The sequence below is a fragment of the Sphaerodactylus townsendi genome, linkage group LG04 (genome assembly GCF_021028975.2).
Source record: "Sphaerodactylus townsendi isolate TG3544 linkage group LG04, MPM_Stown_v2.3, whole genome shotgun sequence".
Taxonomy (NCBI): domain Eukaryota; kingdom Metazoa; phylum Chordata; class Lepidosauria; order Squamata; family Sphaerodactylidae; genus Sphaerodactylus; species Sphaerodactylus townsendi.
The window spans coordinates 83,003,835-83,025,753 of record NC_059428.1 but is presented as its reverse complement, the minus strand read 5'-3'; the positions used below and the strand labels follow the sequence as shown (position 1 = coordinate 83,025,753).

Genomic DNA, 21,919 nt, shown 5'->3' with positions numbered 1-21,919 from the left:
CATTTAACTGGTAGTTAGGTCTCACAGAGCTTAGTGAAGCTAATTTCAAAATAGAAGTATTTCATGTTACATTGTTAGTCTTATCTGAAACAATGCTCCTAAATTTCCTACACTCTGTGAACCAAACTACACAGGAAGGTGCCCATAGATTCGACCTGTGGACACTGTCACATGTTGCTTGCCCCTCTCTCTCATACACATAAACATACACTTTTGATGCTACCATTAAAGCAGTGGTTCTCAACCTGGAGGTCGGAAACTCTTTGGGGGTTGAACAACCCTTTCACAGGGGTCGGCTAAGACTCTCTGCATCAGTGTTCTCCATCTGTCACATGGATAAATGTTAGGGTTGGGGGTCACCACAACAAGAGGAACTGTTTTAAAGGGTGGTGGCATTAAGAGAACCACTGATCTAAAGGGATTCTAAGGAGTGGGGCAATTCAAAGTATGCCTCTGCACCAGCATCCCTGCTAATAAGATCCCGTCCTATTCTGACAAGCACTTTTTTGCTATTGCTGACTAAAAGCTATACCCTTTTGTTCCTAACAAAACTAGGTAGGCACTAGTACACAAGCAGAGCATTAAAACAAAGACACATGGTGGATAAAACAAAGCACATGGTGGAAAAAGTTACAATTCTACTCAGTTCTTTTTGTTGAAATGGTACATATGGATTGAAAAATGACCACATAACCAGGTTCTCATTCCTGTTATAAAATGATGGTACTCAATATAGTTTTATTTGCATTATTTGCAATATAACCTAAAGTTTAAAAATCATGTACTATAAGTCATCATTTGTGACCAGGGCCAAAGCAAGGGGGAACTGCGCCCAGGACACACGTGCGCTCTGTGGCCCTGCTATGCGCCTGCCTGCCCCAGAATGCCCCAGCCACTCCCCAGCCACGCCTCTGCCCAGTGCAGGCCCAGTGCATCATGCACCGCCCCACACACACCCTTGGCGCTACCCCACTGTTAGTGACAAATAACTTCAGAAGCCATAGCTCATCCAATAATATTTGAATATGCAACTAGGATGCTTCCATATAAACTCTGACACTATATACAAATGTATTTCTTGTGAATTTATTTCCTGTGAATCCATATAGCTATGAGTGCCACCGTTTGTAAGGAATATCGTTATTTCTAGGTATCAACTTGGTTTCAAAGTGCTTTCTTTCACTGACATGGAACTTATATCATAATTGTAAGGCAGCCCTTTCAAGGATGAATCGCTGAAGCACAACTGGTTTGGAGATCAGGTTTGTGATGCAACTGGTAACTATTCTACAATAATCACTCAAGCTACATACAGATCCTTGAACCCTTCCGCAGTCAATCTAGTATTGATAGAAAAAAAAGATTTTATTGTCTTCAGAAAATACTCAAGATTACTTCATATTTTGGCCCTCAGGATCTAAAGATGAGTATTCACAATCTTACTTCTCAGAAGCTGAACAATGAACTAGTAACCCCTGAAATTCATCCATGGGAACTTGGAGCAGAGAAGCAATACAACCATGAATTTTCTTCAGTTAAAATTCAATAGTGTGGGTTTTTGTTTTTTCCTCTATGTCATTTCATTTTATTTGTAAGGGCAAGACAGAAGAATCAGAAGGATTCTTTTCTGGAAGGCACTGAAGCATAAACTCAGTGTAACATAGACCTGAACAAACATCGCTGCTATCTTCTATGCAACTTTATCCCCCCAACTCTGTTACTTGGATCTGAAAGTGAGACACAATAAAGATTACACTGATTTTTGTTCTGCTCTTTCTGTTGGGCTGTTTCCGCACAAGTGTGAAAACACAGCTCCACCAGCATGAATTGTGCCAGTGGAGGCTCGGGGACCGTTCACACACTATCGTGCGAGCGGCCCCAACTTTCTCCCCAGCCAGAGAGGCAGCTCTGCATGGAACCACCTCTCAGTCATCCCCCTCATGACCTTCCTGTCCAGCGTTGCTCTGGAGGGTTGCAGAGACCCGCCCATGCTGCCTCCAACCTCCAGGGGTCAAAGGCAGTGGGGGGGGGTCTCTGCAGCCCTCTAGAGCAACGTTGGACAGGAAGGTCAGCGGAGGCAACGGGAAAAGCGTCGTCGTCCCACCAGTGCAATTCGCACCATGCCAGCGGGAAGACACCGCTTTGCAGCTTCACACCGCTCCAGGTTGGTCAAGACGGCGTTTTTGCCGTCCCTAGGGTGCTGTATTCCACCCGTGCAGAAAGGGCCTTGCATACAACCTTCTGCTATAAAGGAGATGTAATCATGAGATTTATGTGTGGCAGTCCCTCTCCCATCCATACGCCTACATTTTAATGCAGAACCAATGCTGAATAGGTATTGATTTGTTCAACAAATCATTTTAAAATAATGATCGCTCAGTCATACAAAATTGGTTTTTTGAACTACTACAAACTGGCTTTTCAAACAGCTTTTAGATTGAGGAACTCTTACATCAGGGGACTGTAAACACTCCCATATTTCTTTCAAATATTTTCTTTACCAAAATGAACAGTGTTACAGAAATCATGTGAGAGGAACTAGTTGCTCATCAGCTATACCAATAGTAATTGTCACAGTCTCAAAGGAACATTTTGGAACCTGGTGGAAATACAACCTATTTGGATTGGTTCAGTGTAGTCTACTTTAAATTAATGTTGTTGCTGAGGGGCAGAGCTGATATGATTTGAAGCTCACTGATCTTCAAGTGAAGCCCTCTTTCCTGGCAGAGTAAAACCCTATTACTTTGAACAAATAGCCAGGAAATTAGATAAAGTGAAATAAATTTTGAATACTCTAACAATTGTGCCATATCTGTAATTGTACAGGAATTCACGTAGGAAGAATTCATATATTCATTTAAATCAAATCAGCTTTCAGCTACAAATTAACTGTTTCAGACCAACAGTTCCAAGAGAGTTGAACCCATTCTACCTCATATAAATTACAGAGGCAAATATCTGATAAAATTCCAGTTTATTAACTGTGTAGCGTTTTTCTGTAGGAGGTCTACCAACTTTTCAATGGCCTGAAATAAATCAACAGCAAAAAACATTGGTTTGGAAAATTAGCTTTGCTCAAGGAGGACACAAAGATTTCTTAGAAAAGCAAATTCTTGGAGGAGTTGACTAACTTCCATCTTCTAAGAAACCTTTATGAAACTTCACCAAGATTTTGTTTACATGGTTAGACTATTATGAATAGAAAACAGACGTCTTATTTTGAGAGTGTGCAGTTTTCAAGTCAGAGAGGAAAAAATAAAGCACAGCTTTAAGCTGTATCATCTTACTTCCCATTTCTTCTGTGCAGAAAGTGATTTTATGATTTTTTCAGAAACTTTGCAAGGAGAACTGACACACATAATGTAACACAAATAGTGCTATCAGAAAACACCATAAACATGAAGCACATCTTTGAGGCACTCAAATACTCATGAGGTCTCAGGGGGTATGCAAACAGAATAAAGAACAAGTGTGCTTGTAAGAATGGGATTGTGGAACATCAAATAATACAGACTACAGCTATCTGTGTCAAGATAGGAACAGTGCAAAAGAAGAGTACAAAAGAAAACCTACTAATTGTTTTATTTTTACATAACAAAATAAAAAGAAACTCACAAAGAGCCACGTTACAAAAAACTGTTTTGCAGTACTTGAAAGAAGGACACATCCTTAAGAGCAAACGTTTATCAGGGAATATGACAACCTCTTCTGTTCTTCCACATTCTTGTACAAACTGCACGGCACTTTGAACAGTCCCTTGAGAATGAGAACGCTACCCAATTTTCTTCAGAAAATTGTAACACTCTAATTTCCTGGGACAGAAAGATAAGTCCTAGGGAGGCCTACCTCTAATCTCTCATCTTGGGACGTGTTTGGAAAAGAAAATTTTCTCAGGTAATTCAATGCATGAACCTCTATGGTAACCTAAGCGTTCAGTTGTAGTTACCAATTTTGTTCAATGCCACCAGTCACAAGATTTCAATAAAAAAGGAGCCCGTTAGCGTAATTCTGGTAGGAAGCTTGGGCACTCTTCCCCTGACCTGGTAATGTGGAGATTCAAACAGCTATTTAAAGATGTTGTAGGAACCATTCAAGATTGTTTTGCTAAATGGTCTATTCTTATGGTATTTCTGCCTCTTCCCCCTAGATGTTATATCCATTTCCTACTTTACTGCTACAAATATTTGAACCATCTTTGCTTTGCAATCTGTCATTCTTGACAATTAGCCTTCCTCACCTAAGAGTGGTCTCACACATGATTTCCTGCCAACTACAGTATCAGTACCTTTTCATAGAATCACGAGCATTCTAAGCCCTCCGGCCACAGACAGACATGCTGCACAAACATTCTAAGGGTGACAGTTAAACACAGCCAGCTTCATGGCCTGGTGTGCCAGGAAAAAGACATTTTACCTGGCTCAGGTATGGACTTTCAGCGATTTGAAGGTCCGATTACCTGCCCGCAACAGGGAGGGATGTCCTGTGAAAATTTGGGGGCGATCCGTCGAGCTGTTTCGGCATTAGGGCAAGACTAACAAACGAATGGTTAGCTTTTTATATATATAGATAGAGTTGGAAGAGACCTCAAGGGCCATCAAGTCCAACCCCCTGTGATGCAGGAACACACAATCAAAGCACTCCTATCAGATGGCCATCCAGCCTCTCTTTAAAAACCTCCAAAGAAGGAGACTCCACCACACTCCGAGTGGAGTGCATTCCACTATCAAACAGCCCTTACTGTCAGGAAGTTTTTCCTAACTGTCAGGAAGTTTTTCCTAATGTTTAGGTGGAATCTCTTCACTTTGAACCCATTACTCCTGCTCCTACTCTCTGGAGCAGAAAACAAGCTTGCTCCCTCACCAACATGACATCCCTTCAAATGTCTAAACATGGCTATCATGTCACCTATTAAATGTCTCCACCAAACTAAACATACGCAGCTCCCTAAGTCTCTCCTTGTAGGGCATGGATTCCAGACCTTTTAACATTTTGGTTGCCCTCTTCTGGACCCATTCCATTGTCAATATCCTTCCTGAACGACCCATTGGATACTCACCGTGAAGGGGTCTTCTCCTGGGTGATCGGGGGCCGTCTTGTGGGTTGTTCACCACCACTCATCAACGAGGCAGGAAGAAGCTTTCGGTCACTTCCTGTAGTTGGTCGTGGCCATTTTTGCCCCAGTATATGACTAGGCTGAGACATGCTCCGCAGCATGAAAATAGAACATATAAACAAACAACTACAACCGATTAACCAGAAAATGGAAGGGACCAAAAGGACTGGAACCTATTGAAAAACTAACGCACTTATCTAACCTAGTAGTAACAAACTGATCGAACACATTAGTTGGAGATGAACGAGAACAGGGGGGGCCAAGATGGCCCCTGACCACTCAGGAGAAGACCCCTTCATGGTGAGTATCCAATGGGTCATTCTCCTGGATGGTGGGGGCCGTCTTGTGGGTACTCCCCAAGCAGTGACCCTCTAGGGCGGGTTCTGTTAATCTCCAACAATGTGTTCCAGGACTCTTCTTCCGAAGGAGGCCTGAACAGCATCTATTGAGGACAGCCTGTAGTGGCGCACGAAGGAGGAGGGCGAAGCCCAGGTGGCTGCCCTGCATATCTGCTCCAGTGGCACATGCTTGACAAGTGCCGTGTTAGCTACCGAACTTCTTGTGGAGTGGGCTGTGATCCATGCGGGCACAGGCAGGTGACCGGCCTTGTGGGCCTCAATAATACAGGCCTTTATATTTGCGCTAATGGCTGCCGCTGACATGGGCTTGCCCAAGCAAGGCGGAACCACATTGACAAACAGAGACTCCGACTTACGGAGCTGCTCCATGCGTATGAGGAAAGCCTTGAGGGAGTGGCGAACATCCAGGTGATACCACAACTGCTCCCTGGGATGCGTAGGCTTTGGGCAGAAGTTTGGTAAGACCACCTCCTGGAGCAGGTGAAAACCTGATGCTACCTTTGGCCAGAAGGTGGGATCCAACTTAAGCACCACCCTGTCTGGAAAGAAAAGGCAAAGGTTCAGGTTCACTGAGAGGGCTCTGATTTCCGAGACCCTCCTAGCCGATGTAATGGCTACTAGCAGGAGCAGCTTCATCCTGAGCCACTTTAGGTGGATGGATTGGAGGGGCTCAAAGGGGGATTTGGTCAGGGCATCCAGGACTGTATGCAGCCGCCAGGAGGGGAAGCAATGCTGAACCTGTGGCTGGGACTGCTGCACCCCCTTGAGGAACTGCAAAACATCCGGGTGTCTGGTGATGGGGAGCCCCTGGACCTGGAGAAAGACAGTCGCCAGGGCTGCCAACTGCCTGCAAAACGTGGAGCTGTGCAAGCCCCATACGAAGCCTTCCTGAAGGAACCTCAGGATGTTGGGTACCGAAGGGGACTCTGGATCAAGGCGCTTACGCCTACACAATCTGACAAAGGCCTTCCAGGAGGCATCTTGATGGTGGACCTACATCTAGCGGCTACCATGGTATCCACTACTGACTTAGGATAGCTCTTACTTCTCAGCCACCTCTTCTCAAGCCCCAGGCAGTCAGCTTGAGCCAGCCTGGATCCACATGGAGGAGGGACCCCTGGGACAGCAGGTAGAGGATGACTGGGAGATGGAAGGCCAGGACTGTTGCTAACTTCCTGAGCACGGAGTACCAGGACCTCCTGGGCCAGTCTGGTGCCACTAGGAGGATCTCCCTTCTCTCCAACTGAACTCTCCTGAGGAGCCTATGTAACAGAGGTAGAGGAGGAAAGGCATAGAGAAGGCCCTCCGGCCAGGCTGAGGACAGAGCGTCCATGGCCATCGCCCTGGGGTGGTAAAATCGAGTGATGAAGCAGTCTAGCTGAGCATTCTGAGATGATGCGAATAAATCCACCCTCAGAACCCTGGGCCTCTCGGTAAGCAGCCAGAAGATCTCCAGCTTGAGCCTCCACTCTGCACTGAACACCTTGGACCGACTGAGCCAGTCCGCCTCGACATTCAAGCACCCTCGAATGTGGACCACATGCAGAGAAGCCAAGTTGCTCTCTGCCCATCTGAGAATCTGGAAGGTTTCCCTGTTCAGGCAAGAGGACCTGGAACCCCCCCCCCCCCGGTGATTGATGTAGGCCATAGCTGAGATGTTGTCGATGTGAATCACCACGTGCCTTCTTTGAACCAGAAGCCTGAAAGCTCTCAGGGCTAGAAAGATTGCCCTGACCTCCAGAATATTGATGGGAAGAGCTGCAGCCTTGGTGGACCACGTCCCCTGGGCAAGGTGGTTCTCGAACTTGGCACCCCAGCCTGTCAAGCTGGCATCCGAGAAGATGTGTAACTGGAGATGGACAGTGAAGGACTTGCCCCAGCTCAGATTGTTCGCCACCAGCCACCATCGAAGGCTGAGCCTCACAGATGGCGACAGTGGCAACAGACAGTCTTTCCTCTGAATGATAAGCCGGGAGAACGGACGGAGAAATGCCTGTAGTGCCCTGGCATGCACTCTCCTCCACTGAATTAGGTCTATGGTGGAAATTAGGAGACCCAGGAGACTCGCCAGCTGAAGCAAGGAAGGATTTCCCTGTGTCAGCATCTTTCGACAAGTGTCCTGGATCCCCTGCACCTTGGATGGTGGAACAAACAGGGTGCAAGTGGAGGTGTCTATCAGCGCACCCAGGTGCTCCATCCTGAGAGCAGGAGTGTTGGAGCTCTTTTCCAGGTTAACTACAAAGCCATGCGCAGAAAGTGTCGACTGGACCTTTTGAACGTCCCTGATGGCCTTGTCCCTGGACCAGAGATGAATCAGTAGGTCGTCCAGGTAGGGATGTATGTGTGTGCCCTGGCTGCGAAGTAGGGCAATTGGAGCAATGAGCACCTTGGTGAAGACCCTCGGAGCTGTGGCCAACCTGAATGGAAGAGCCACATATTGATAGTGCAGGTCCCCTAGGGAGAACCTCAGGAAGCGGTAATGTGCTGGATTGATGGGCACATGAAGATAAGCCTCCTTCAAGTCGAGGGACGTTAGGAAGTCCCCTGTTGTATGGCCGCCACTGTGGATCTGAGTGACTCCATACGGAACCTGAACTGTTGTAGGTGTCAATTTATGTGGCACAGATTGAGGATGGCCCTGACATCCCCGTTCTTTTTGGGCACTGTAAAGAAGTGGGAGTAGACCCCCTTGCCCCGCTGTTCCTGGGGAACTCTCTCGATTGCCCCGATGCTCATTAGGTGAGCAGTGGCCAACCTCAATCTGTCCCTCTTTTCCGGATGTGAACCTACTGGGGAGGGAATGAAGCGATCCCTTGGAAGGAACTGGAACTCCAAGGAGTATCTGGAGCAGATGATCTCCTGGACCCAGAGGTCAGTGTGGGGGAGCACCCACTGACTCTGAAAAGCCAAAAGCCGACTCCTGATTTGGAGGTCTGTGTAGTCACGCCTTGCTTCCGGTGCCTGGAGTGGTGTGAAAAGGCTTGCTATTCTTGCCCTGTCCCCTGAAATCCTGGCGTTTACGGAGAGAACCCTGTTGCTGTTGATACCCCGAACGCCTACCCTCACGCTGGGAATGGAAGGTTAAGCAACAGGCCCGAAAGGGCAGTTTAAAACTAAACATGGGTCTATCGGACCTGACAGATCTGGGCATGGTCTTTTTGTGATTCTTGGTTTCGACAAGAATCTTGTCCAGCTCAGAACCAAAAAGGATCCTCCCTCAAAATCATAACTGGCCACAGTCATCTTGGACTGCGTGTCTGCCTGCCAGGACTTGAGCCAGAGTAGTCTGCGTGCCACCAATGCAGTGGACATGATGCGTGAGGTAGTGAGAAAGGCGTCGAGGGTCGAGTCTGCTAAGAAGGAGACTGCCATAAGAACCCTTTCAGCCCCTTCTCTGACTCCCCTTTCCCCTGGCAGAATGATGTCCAGAAGGCGCTTGAGCCAGACTATGGCAGCTCTAGCCACCGAGCTGAAGGGGCGAGGATCTAGCAGCCATGGCTATGCCCTCATGGGCTCTACAAAGACTATGGTTCGCCTACCTGTCTATGGCATCTTTAAGGTTCCCCTCCCCATCCCTGTGAACCAGGCCGCCTGACTGGAGAGTGGTCACTGGCCCGTCCACGAGGGGAGTTTTAATGAGCCTATCCAGATGCTCAGGGGCTGGGTATAGTTTCTTAAAAATGGGGGGGAATGCCCTGTTGGCTGCTGGGTTTACCCACTCCCTTCTAAACTTTCTTTCAAACAACTTAGGCAAGGGAAAGTATCTTGCCGCCTCCTCATCCGCTGGGAAAATGGATGGGAGACCCTTGGAGCAACCCTTGATAGGTTTGGCAGCGGCTGTGGCATGCGGGTCAACTGCTTCCTAGAATCATGCAAATCCAGAGCCGAAATAGTCTTAGCCAACAGTGTGGCTACCTGCTCCAAATTAAACTGTTGATGGCTCTGGTCAGAAGTCTTGGGCACCTGAGCATCAGGATCTGAAAAGTGGTTGGAGTCGGAATAGAGCTTCCCCTCGCTCAGGCCACTCTCATCTGAGCCGTAGGGAAGAGCTAACCCGTCCCTGTCTGATCTGCCATGACTGGGAGATCTGGATCGGGACCTACGCCCCTGGCGGGAAACAGTTCCCTGGGGAGGGGGATCAGCCAGCATACGTTGAGAAACCTCCTGACTAATGGAGGAGCGCATGAGGGCAACCAGCTGCTGGGGGGTAAACTGACTCCAGGTGTCAGTGATATCCATCTCCCCCCTCTTCCCCCTCCATCTGCTACTTGAGTGGGACAGTTTTGAAGAGGGCGATCTGGCTGCGTCCCGTCAGGAGCTGTCTGGGCCCCAAGGCTCTGCTGCAGCTGCGGTGGCAGGCGAGCGTTCAAGGAGGAGGAACTGCCCTCCCTGTAAACACTCCCGACCCTTGCACCGAATAGCCTCGGATCCCCTCTAGCGAGGTGATCACTACTTGGCGGGAAGAAGGCCCACGGTCGGCCTTGCATGCATCTTCTTCCAGCAGCCCTACAGTCGGGAGGGAGACTTCCTGCAAGCCTGAAGGCTGGTCAGGGCGTCGTCGCCCAGCTCATCTCTCTCAGCCCCTTGGCTGCGCGGAGGAGAGCGGGATGATCTCGTCACGGCCCAGGTGTTTTCCGCAGCCAATCTCCAAAAGCCCTCACAGGGCGGAGAAAATGGCGCCATTGCCATGACTTTCCCCTCAGCTCTACTTTTGGTTGGAAAGCAGAGAGCGGACAAAACGAGGGGAAAATGACCCTACACCACACAGAAACACACTCAATGGGGAGAGGACGAGACCACAAAAACACAGAAACTCACACACTGGCAAGGGAAATGAAAGGAAGACAAAGGAATGAAAGCGATGAATAGCCTGCCGAAATTGCTGAACTCATTGATGAGGCAGGAAGATACTGGGGCAAAAATGAGCACGACCAACTACAGGAAGTGACCGAAAGCTTCTTCCTGCCTCGTTGATGAGTGGTGGTGAGCAACCCACAAGACGGCCCCCACCATCCAGGAGAACTGCAGCACCCAGAACTGCACACAATATTCCAAGTGAGGTCTAACCAATGCAGAATAGAGAGGTACAATTACATCCCTCGATAGTAACTGACACTAAAATAGACACTATACTTCTATTGATACAACCCAGAATCGAATTGTCTGTCTTGGCTGCCGCATCATGTTGCTAACTCATGTTCAGTTTGTGGTCTACTGAAACGTCCAGATCCCTTTTGCATGTGGCGTTGTCAAGCCAGGTGTCACCCATCCTATATCTGTGCATTTCATTTGTAGTATCTTACATTTATCTTTGTTGAAATTAATTTTGTTTGTTTTGACCCAGCTCTCTAATCTGTCCAAGTCATTTTGAATTCTGACTCTGTCCTCTGGAGTATTAACTACCCCTCTTAATTTAGTGTCATTTTATTACATTTGTTCAAGTATATTAATTTTGAACAACAGCATAACATGCAATGATTTTACTAAACATAAGCAGCCAAACAACTGAATTGTATGATGTGCCAAAATATTTACCCAAAGACAGCACAACTACATTTCAGCCTGAACAATAATACCATTTGCAAGATCTTCAAGCAGATATTAAAAGACTGTTCTCTGAAAAAGCACATAGGATAATCAGTCACATCAACTTACCAATATTCATTGACTTGGGCAGAGGACAAATTCCCAACAGCCAAACTTAGGTTTAAAACAAACAAATGTCAAATGTATGTGAGCATTTGTAATTATTGACTGTACCTTTTCAACAGGCAGAAAGTCATTGTCCACTTCAATTGATCTTGGTCGTAGTTTTATAGGTTTGTCCTTGAAAATGTCACCAAAACCAATCCCCTTGACCTTTTTGGGTTGGATTGTAGCTGAGCCATTGGCACCCTCTGATTTCGTGCTGCTCGAGTCACCTCCGTCACTTTCAGAGCCTGCAGCATCTCTTAAGCCTGTGAGACAAAAGGGAGAAAAAGAAATGTATGACTGTCATCAAGAATTTACTTCTAAATTACAAATGTGCAATGAATATTATTTTTAAAATGAAAAAAAATGAAAGTAAGGGTGAAGTCAGCTACTTTATCAGCTCCATTCAGAAGATAGTTGTAGTTAATCCAGATATACTGGGCCTTATTTTGGGATAACATGTTAAATTACTTATGCAATAGTATCTATGGGAGAACTGGAACACTAAATACTAGTTAATCAAATATGCAATCTAATAACCTGCACAGTGTTATCCTTGCCAACACATTTAATTACATTCCTTTCTAGCTGAGGCAATCTTGTTACAAATGCGTGCATCCACACCCCTGTGCAGAAATAAAATAAATCAAAACCGACAGTCTGATTGGCTTTAGTAGTCTCAGTGAGAAAGACTATTCCGCTTATATTAGCTTAGCGGATAAACAGGTTTTACCTGAACAGCTTCACTGAGATTGTGTATCGCTATGAATGCATACCAAATTCTCCTCTGTGCAAGCAAACTCAAGGTATCAGATCTCACTCTTTTCCTCCAAAGGCAGACACAGACACACAGACTGAGGAAGCAACAAATGAATGATACAGTTTGAAATTCTGAGAATTAAAGCACAAATAGCCAACAAAGCATTGTTACTTTGTATTGTGCCATGCACTCTCTCTCTCTTAAGGAATCATTGTATTTAGCATAGGGTAAGCCCTATCATGTAATAATCATACCCTGTACACATGCATTCTAACATTATTAGTGTATCCAATAAAAATATTGTGAAATATTTAGCATTCACAACATGAAACTCACAACTAGCTCACAGACAACTTTTCCATGTTTTCTCATGATTGGGAATACTTGTGCATGCACACACACGCACACCAATCTTGAAGAAAGTCAGATCATTGGTCCATCTAGCTCTGGCCACTCTATTCTAACTGATACGGCTCACTAGGCTCTTAGGAAAAAAAGAGATCTTCCTCCCAACACCTGCTTCCTCAGACCATTTTACCAGAGTTGCTGGTGACTGAAATTTCTTTATATGAAGCAGTTTGCTCTACCACCAAGACATGGGATCCCCAATTTTAACCTCTGTTTTACCAACATTTCACTATAATGGAAAAAACCCTACTGACTTTCTGAATCAAACATTTCAAAACACAGTAACAATTAAGTGCATGAGGCAACGGACACATCAAAATCAATGCACTAACAATAATTCCCAGAATTTTGCTGGCATCAGCATAGAATTCTGCAACATGCTGAGATTTCTCTGAGATAAGGACACTGAAATGTCCTTTTTTGAATTTTATCATGGTGTTTGTTTTTACTTTTACACCTTTTAAAATACAGGGAAATAATTGTTTCCACATGTAAAAATGAGAAAATAAATTTATTATTATGTTATTTATTTATTTATTTATTTATTAAATTTATAGGCCGCCTCATCCCCAAAGGGCTCGAGGCGGCTCTCAACATGGCTGTTTCCAAACAGCAGGTTAATACAACATAAAAACTTAACCCATTAAAACTCAACAGCAGTTAATAACAATAAATAAATTAAAACAACAAAATTGTGTAAAACACATACACACAGGCGCCCAATCTAAAGGCCAAAAAAGAAAAAAGAAGAAAGAAGAAAAAGAATCCTGCTCTTTCTCGACCTAACAGCCAGGCTCAGAGCAGCATACAAAATTTTAAAAATACATCAGTATCAATGATCAACAAGTTAAAAATAGCAACAACAATAAAATATTAAAATTCCTATTCCAAATATTAAAATTCCTATTCTTTAAAAGTATTGTTGAAGACTTTCATGGCCGGAATCACTAGGATGTTGTGGGTTTTCTGGGTTATATGGCTGTGTTCCAGTAGTATTTTTTCCTGATGTTTTGCCTGCATCTGTGGCTGGCATCTCCTCTGAAGATGCCAGCCACAGATGCAGGTGAAACGTCAGGAGGAAATAGTACTGGAAAACGGCCATACAACCCAGAAAACTCACAAATCCTAATTCTTTAAAACAATTTTAAAGTGACAGTAAGGGAACCCCATCAATAACCAGGTTAATGCCCTCCTATCCCACTCTGTTTCAAATCTGTATCAAACAGGGAGGGACGGGCAGATTGGGAGGCCTGCAAAGTTGGAAAAGCAACCTCTGCTCAACCAAAAGCCGGGTGGAACACCTCTGTCTTGCAGGCCCTGTGGAACTGAACAAAATCAATGTCCACAACTCTCTTGCTTTGAAAATATACTGTTCCAGAGTTATCTATGTTATGTTCTTATGTTTCTTATGTTCTTATGTCATGACATAATTATATCATCAATGAGTATTGTAATTTATCATACTCAAGTTATATTAATGTCAATTGTCATCAGAGACAGCCTTTTCTTATTCTTTAGGTCAGACTTTAAATGTATACTTCCAATACAGAGAAATATATACTTCCAATACAGAGAATTGGATATTATTCCATATCTTCACAGCTATTGATCACTGCAAAGTCAGTTGCATAAAAATATATAACTGAGCCGGCTAAGAGTTTCCATCTAATCTAATTTGGCAGGAAGAACAGTGTGCTAAATCAAACTACAACTAGGTGTTGTATTAGGAGATGTTCTTTTAAGAAAAAAGAGAGAAGGTGCAATATTTCCTTTTCTCTACTTTCATATTTTTACAGATAAATCTGCAAAACATGAGAATTATAAATACATCAGGATAGATGGAAAAGAACAAACAACTTCTTTATGCTTCAATAAATCTGTAAATCTTTCAGGTATCACAAGACTCCTTTTTGAAGTAATATTCCTAGTAGGCAATTATTCCTCTGGAACTTGCACAATCTTCAAGTCACTGAAACATACATCATCTCCATTCCAACATTATCTAATTTTTAAAAGATAAACGTAGTCCCCTGTGCAAGCACCAGATCATGGGATGGGGTGGGGTGGGGTGGGATGATGTCACATCAAGACATTTGCTAGGCAGACTATGGTCAGTTTCACACAGCATAATAATAAGTTATGTCTGTTATTTTTGAATCCGGGTTTATTTTATTCTGTTTTTGTCCTTCACATGGGTACCCGTTTTCCATGAAGGAAACAATCCGTTTTCTTTCTGCCCCTTTGCACAAACCTACTATTTATTTTTACAATACAAACATACAGGCACAAACATCCTGTTTTTCTTGCATTCTGATTGGTTGTTCCATTCCCACAGTTTCCCTTTCCCTGCCCCCATCCTCTGATAAGGGAACGCTTCTGATTGATGGAGAATCTCAGGAGCCCAAGCAGGACCTCCTCCTCCCATTTCTACCGTGTGTGTGTGTGGGGGGGAGGAGTTTAGGACTTTGAAACCACAACACAGGTAAACATGAAGCATGCAAAGCCCCCCTTAACGTTGTGATATACAAATAATAAAGTCTGTTTTAAAAGGGAGCAAAGCTATATGTCCCATCCACAGCCAAAGGTGTGCATCTGCCTAGCTGGATGCTCTGAGCACCCAAAAGAATAAAAAGAAAGGGTAACATTTGTTGTGAATCCATTGCTGTATACATTTGGGTGAAATGGCGCTCACAGTTGCTGTCAAGGGGAGAAAACATGCTTGAGGGATGTTTCTGAAATTTTGGGGTATCATACTGGTTGGCAGCTCAGCAGAAACAAAACTGACATGACATAGGGCGGAAGATCAGGCAGCAGGGCAAGAAAAATAAAGCAGTTGTGAACTTGTAGGTTCCCATGGAAGCGGGTTCAACTCTTAGGGTTCTATATAATCCACTAAAACAAAGGGTATTTGTTAATAGGTCCTCTTAAATGATGGAAGCCAATCAAGCTATATGTTACAGCAAAATATGCAAAATTGGAGAAAAATTCCAAATATGTTTGCTATTCAGATCCTAGTTGTGAACAAAACTAATTAATCAAATCTTCCACACAAAATATTAGATTACTCCATGCCAATCAAAGTTGATGGCAGAATGCAGATGAAGGAAAAAAGAAATTCCAAGACTCCCTTTGACTTTAAATGATCAAGACGACTGTAAATTGGTTTAAGATTGTGCTACAAGTCTAGTGTCACCTGTCCAACCAGTGATTAAATAAAGCAATTTGCATTCTTATTTAGCATCAACTATCAAGTGCCCATGTTTGACACCAACCTTGTTCTGGAAAGGTTATATTTATTGTAAAATCAGAAGATATAATACCAATTTAAAACTTTTAAAGTTTTGTGATATATCTCATAGATGTATTCGTAATTTCAGAATATATTCCTCAGAAAGGACGAGGCGGGTGGAGGCACAACTGCTCCCAGAGAGGCCTCTTGTAAAGATAACAATTGGTGTTGAATGGGTGGTGAAAGCTCCTTGTACATGTTTACAGGAAGAGAAAAATTCTGGATAGATTCTGATAGGAACGTAAATGACATGTGAACAAAATTTGATACAGAGATGTTGTTACCAACTTCCACCTGAACTACAACAATATATTAAAACAGAGAACTTTCCTCAAATTGAATAAATAAATGGAATAAATTGAATGGCAAATGAACAAAGAGGTATAAAGAAGCAAGTCAGTGAAAGGGAGCCAAATCCTACTCCAATCCCCTACCTCAGTCATTCTTACTACACACATTCAAAACACAGCTTTGCACCAAGTATAACAGGCAACAAACATTATATATAGCCTCCTTTGTTAACAAAAGGCAGGTCTGGCAGATAAGTGTTCCCTTATTGAAAATAGCAGTATTCTTTGTTGGGTAAACCACCCTAAACAAACTTGAACAGTTGGATTTTGCCCATTCTGGTAAGAGTAAGTAGCTGTTCATGGAACATCACTCAAAAATATACATGCTAATGCCAACAAACTAAATTAAAATTATGTTATGCAGTAGTGCCCCATAACTTCAATACTATACAGACATGTGTACATATACACATCAGCCAATAGGATTGGCAGCATCACACTTAGCGTTCAGACAGACAAAATATTCAAGCATGATAGCCAAAGCTGAGTGTAATGAGTAGATGTTATTCAATAGCAGATGGCATTGCACACGATCAAGGAATGGACTTTGCATTCCTTCTTTAAAAAATTAACTCACTGTTATAGCGTCTGTAGCTGTCAATCTTGGCTGGTGCCACTTTATACAGAACTGAACCTTCAAAGGCAGATTTTCCTGACAGGAGAACAAAAGAAAAGGAAAAACAAAACAAAAAAGGGGTACAAGAAATCGAATAATGACAAAAGAAAGGAAAGGATAGGATAGGATAGTTTTTAAAGTCTGTTGTGGATTGAAAGATTCATTAGCAGAAGAACAGGACTTTCAGTAGTCACGTTTCACTAAATGCATTTCTGACAGGAAGATCTCATGATTTTTGTGAAGGATTACATCATAATATAGTTATCATTTCCCATAATCTCTTGGCTTGTCAAAGACAAGAAATGCAACCACACTTCTTAATTAAAAGTATTTTTAATTAAAAATAGCACTATATTTCTGTTTTGCTTTGATTCTGATAATATAATTTAACATTTTAAACTTCTTAACTAACATTAAAAAGATTTTTCAAAAACTTTAGTTCCAACTGTCTCTCAGATAGGAGCCCATAACACACCTGCACTGTCCTACAACACAGAAATAGATACTTCCCGCTTTCATTTGAACTGCTTGCACCACTCATGTATCCTTTATTCACTCTCCTTGCTAGCTTTCCAAATGCCAGGGAAGTGTGTGCATATCGTCATTTCTGCACAGTCCAAATATCCCAGGTTGAGCAAGGGAAATATCCCAGTTTGGCCAAGAAGTTTGCACGGTTCCCAATTCTAAAGCAGGTCTGTCCCGCAATATTTTCTTCATTGCGACAGTGGCGTAGGAGGTTAAGAGCTCGTGTATCTAATCTGGAGGAACTGGGTTTGATTCCCAGCTCTGCCTTCTGAGCTGTGGAGGCTTATCTGGGGAATTCAGATTAGCCTGTGCACTCCCACACACGCCAGCTGGGTGACCTTGGGCTAGTCACAGCTTCTCGGAGCTCTCTCAGCCCCACCTACCTCACAGGGTGTTTGTTGTGAGGGGGGAAGGGCAAGGAGATTGTAAGCCCCTTTGAGTCTCCTGCAGGAGAGAAATGGGGGATATAAATCCAAACTCTTCTTCTTCTTCTTCATCCCAGGATTTTCAAAAATCATCAATCTGGCAATTCTTTTCAAAAATCCCACGGTGAATCCACTATCATGCAAACACCATAGGAGCAGAAACAGTTCATTTTTCCCATCACCTGATCTCTCTGCCCGCCACCCACCCCCCTGATCTCCCCACCTGACTTCATATCAATTTTCAACTCGGCTGAGCCACTGACTATTGCAGCCCGTCCTTCCCAAAATGTTCGACCAAGCACATTTTCTCCTCATGGTATCAATGAGTGCCATTTCACCTGGGTTAATTAGGAGTGCCCCCTCTTGATGCCCCCACACTCTATACCATTGCCCTGTATATATTTTTATTATTTTTGGAATTGCTGGTCCCCTCCCGGCCTTAGGATCAGACGCCACCAATCAATGTGGATTTTATGATAATGCTGCTGTTGTGATTTTAAGGGATATTAATGTTAATATTTTTAATTTGTATTTTATTGTACACTGTTTGTTACTGTACACTGCCCAGAGCCCTTCGGGGGTTGGACGGTCTATAAAATCTAATAAATAAATAAAAATATCCTCGTTTTCTTTTCTGTAGATGTACTGGGTGCTTGGAGCGCATAGCTATGGAGATGTGCACTTTGGGCTAAATGTTAGTGGGCATATCACGGGGAGATATCTCTCGTCTTCCACAAAAATATGAGAATGTGAGTGGGAATGAGTGGTGATGCTGTGCCCCAATTTTTTTTGCTGCTACTTGCCATGTTGAAGCCTGAACTGGGCCCTATCCAGAACTGGAAAAATGGGGGGGGCTTCATTTTCCCCTGCTGCTGCCCCAAAACAACAGCCAATCAGAACACGGGACACCAGGGATTTTTGTGGGGTTGTGTGGATACGCTTGTGGTGTAAATACAATAGACCTGGGCTCGTGAGAAACAAACTGGAGTACTTCCTCCCAGTCTTCACTTGATTCCTTCACAGAAATGGGAAGCCATGCGAAGGGAGAAACCAGGATAAAACAGACCTGGATTGTTAGATACCAATTGTAACCCGATATGATTGTGCCATGCAGAAACAGCCTATGGTTAGAAATTATTCTGGTTTTACAGTTTCATTTGTTAGATCTTCAAATTATCCATATGCTACCTACAGCTACTCAGTTTCATCACACTCTTGAACTCAGCTATGTAATAATATCCTTGAAAACATTATGTGCACACTTACGAGAATTGCCCTTCCTTAGAAGAAAATCCTCTAAGATGAAAATACAATGTGGTGAAGGAGCAGGTCAATGCAAGGAATATATCAAACATTTTGAAATATGGATTCATCCCAATTTTAAAAAATCCAAATAATAAAATATTTGAATTATTATTAAAATACCGCTAGCAATATTTCCACAATGGATCCATTCCACCAGGCAGACAGATATGTTGATAAACCTTTAATGGATGGGGAGAAAAAGCAAGGTCATGAATCTGTCAGCTTTTTAAATCGTTGGTGGAAATCAATGCTTGACTTTGGAATTAGATAAATAATGTGGCTATTGCTGAAAAACAGCCTATTTAGTCCTACCACCTTTCCATAAAATGTTCTACAAACTACATGTTACATTTCCCCCCATCTGCCTGTCAGTTGAAGTCATCAACAGGGAGCAGGAAATATATCTTCATGAAGTTACAATATGTTTATGAATCAGTGAATATTGTGGTGGAGGACTAGAAAGCTAGATGAGGGACTTCTTTTTTCAGTGTTAGAGCACAATATTTATTTCTGATTCAATTTAATCCGTAAAAACGTGTACATTTTAGATTAAAGTAATACACTAAAAGTAGTGTTGCTGCATCAGCATCACAAATGAGTATCAGTAGTATAAACACATGCATAAATAAGATTTCTAACAATTTGTAGAAGTAAACAAAGTTGATAATTTTTATTCCATTAAAGCTTAATAAAAGCAATGGCATAGGTATTCCTCCAACTATATTAAAAGTATCCCTATATTATCCAGTATTATAATTTATAATAAAGTAAGTGGTCTGAAAAAATGCAACTTTTTCCAGACAGTGGTCAAATTCTTCAATAGCAAATAAGATCTAAAATTATAATTTCAGTAATATTAAACACAACATATAAAGCAAATTAAACATCCATTTAAAAAGAAGTAAAACAGCACTTTTAGAAAGTGGCAACAAGGCTAACACTTTCCAGACATAGCCAGCACATACGGCAGTACCAAGCTAACAGGTAAGTAGAGGAAAAATAAGACAAAAAGTGTTCTTTTTATCTATGGATTTAGAGACTATAAAAGAATGAACATACCTCTCCAAAAAGACACTACTGACTCTAATTTTGAATCCATAAAGTCCTTGAAATGAATCCATTGGATGTATATGTTTTAGACATTTCTTACCAAAAACAATTTCACAGAGACAGGAATATTTGCAATATGAATGGGAAATCCTCATGTAACTAGAGTTTAACTTTTCTTCTATGGGTTTTTAAGTACTGAAAAAGTTACGTCACCAAACAAGAGAGCCAATACAAATACAATAGTCCCCAACAATTAACTTGGAAAAACTGGGAGTAGGTGGCTGAATTGCATTCAGACTTCCTGCTATAAAACTTGTTTTTCTAAATTATTGTTGAGGAGTAATCATACTCTCCTTGGCAACAAATCAAATATAATGCCAAGCAGAAAAATTTCAGCAAAGAGAGAAAAGATATGCGGAAACAAGTATGGGTTGGTTCTTTAAATCTACTGATCTCCCAAGGCGCCTTGTGCTCTGGAAGATCACAATTGCCATCAGTTTGTCAGATGTTACTGCTCTGGCCACTCTTTCCCCTACTCTTCAATAGTGGTCACTGCCCTCCCATCACTAAGAGATAATTCCATGCTCTCTTTCACACGAGGATGATCCAAATGAAAATCCAACAGCTGTTACCTTCTTACTAAGCTAGGGGAGGAGTACAGTAGATGTTTCCTTCCACTTCTTCATGAGAATGGTGTCTGACAAGATAGTGGTAGCTGCTGCAAATAAAGAGGGTGCACCATGCACGTAGGTAAGGGGGGGTTCTCGGGTTTGAACCCCCCCATTCATGTCCGAAGCTCCGCCCACCCGTTGGTGGGTTTTTAAAACATTTTAGTGTCTTTTTGGTTTTTGGCCTGCAGGGGGCGCATTGTTTGGACTAGCAGCACCAAACTTTCAGGGATTGTTTGGGGGACACTCCTAATGATCCTACCCAGGTTTGGTGAGGTTTGGTTCAGGGGGTCCAAAGTTATGGACTCCCAAAGGAAGTGCCCCATCCTCCATTGTTTTCAATGGGAGCTAATAGAAGATGGGGGCTACACCTTTGAGGGTCCTTAACTTTGGACCCCCTGAACCAAACTTCTCCAAACCTGGGTGGTATCATTAGGAGAGACTCCTAAAGATACCCTGAAAGTTTGGTGCTTCTAGTTTAACAATTGCACCCCTGACAGCAGGCACCCCCCAAATTTCCCCAGATTCTCCTTTTAAATCCACCCCCTTCGGCATGGATTTAAAGGGAGAATGCCTTCCAATGGGAGCTAATAGAAGATGGGGGCTACACCTTTGAGGTCCATAACTTTGGACATCCTGAACCAAACTTCACCAAACCTGGGATATATTATCAGGAGAGTCTCTTACTGATACCACCCACGTTTTGTGAAGTTTGGTCCAGAGATCAACTATGAGACTCCAAAGTGCCCCATCCTCCGTATTTTTCAATGGGAGCTAATAGAAGATGGGGGCTACACCTTTGAGGGTCCATAACTTTGGACCCCCTGAACCAAACTTCACCAAACCTGGGTGGTATCATTAGGAGAGACTCCTAAAGATACCCTGAAAGTTTGGTGCTTCTAGTTTAACAATTGCACCCCTGACAGCAGGCACCCCCCAAATTTCCCCAGATTCTCCTTTTAAATCCACCCCCTTCGGCATGGATTTAAAGGGAGAATCTGAGGTCCTCAGTTTAGAAGAAGAAGAAGAGTTTGGATTTATATTTTCCCTTTCTCTCCTGTAGGAGACTCAAGGGGGCTTACGATCTCCTTGCCCTTGCTCCCTCACAACAAACACCCTGTGAGGTGGGTGGGGCTGAGAGAGCTCCGAAAAGCTGTGACTAGCCCAAGGTCACCCAGCTGGCATGTGTGGGAGTGCACAGGCTAATCTGAATTCCCCAGATAAGTCTTCACAGTTCAAGTGGCAGAGCTGGGAATCAAACCCAGTTCCTCCAGATTAGAATGCACCTGCTCTTAACCACTATGCCACATTGAAAGTGATTCTGTTTCAGGTGTGGGGGATAATCCACCCCAAAACAGCA

General features: G+C 43.3%; 1 protein-coding gene across 1 annotated transcript in view; it reads right to left on the bottom strand.

Moving 5' to 3' along the window:
* The window catches only part of SH3KBP1 (SH3 domain containing kinase binding protein 1), a 190,285-nt gene that overhangs the window by 61,141 nt on the left and 107,225 nt on the right, over nucleotides 1-21,919 (bottom strand). Inside the window, 2 exon segments of the mRNA XM_048493335.1 lie at nucleotides 11,233-11,429; nucleotides 16,548-16,622. Coding sequence (XP_048349292.1) covers nucleotides 11,233-11,429; nucleotides 16,548-16,622 — 272 coding nt within the window.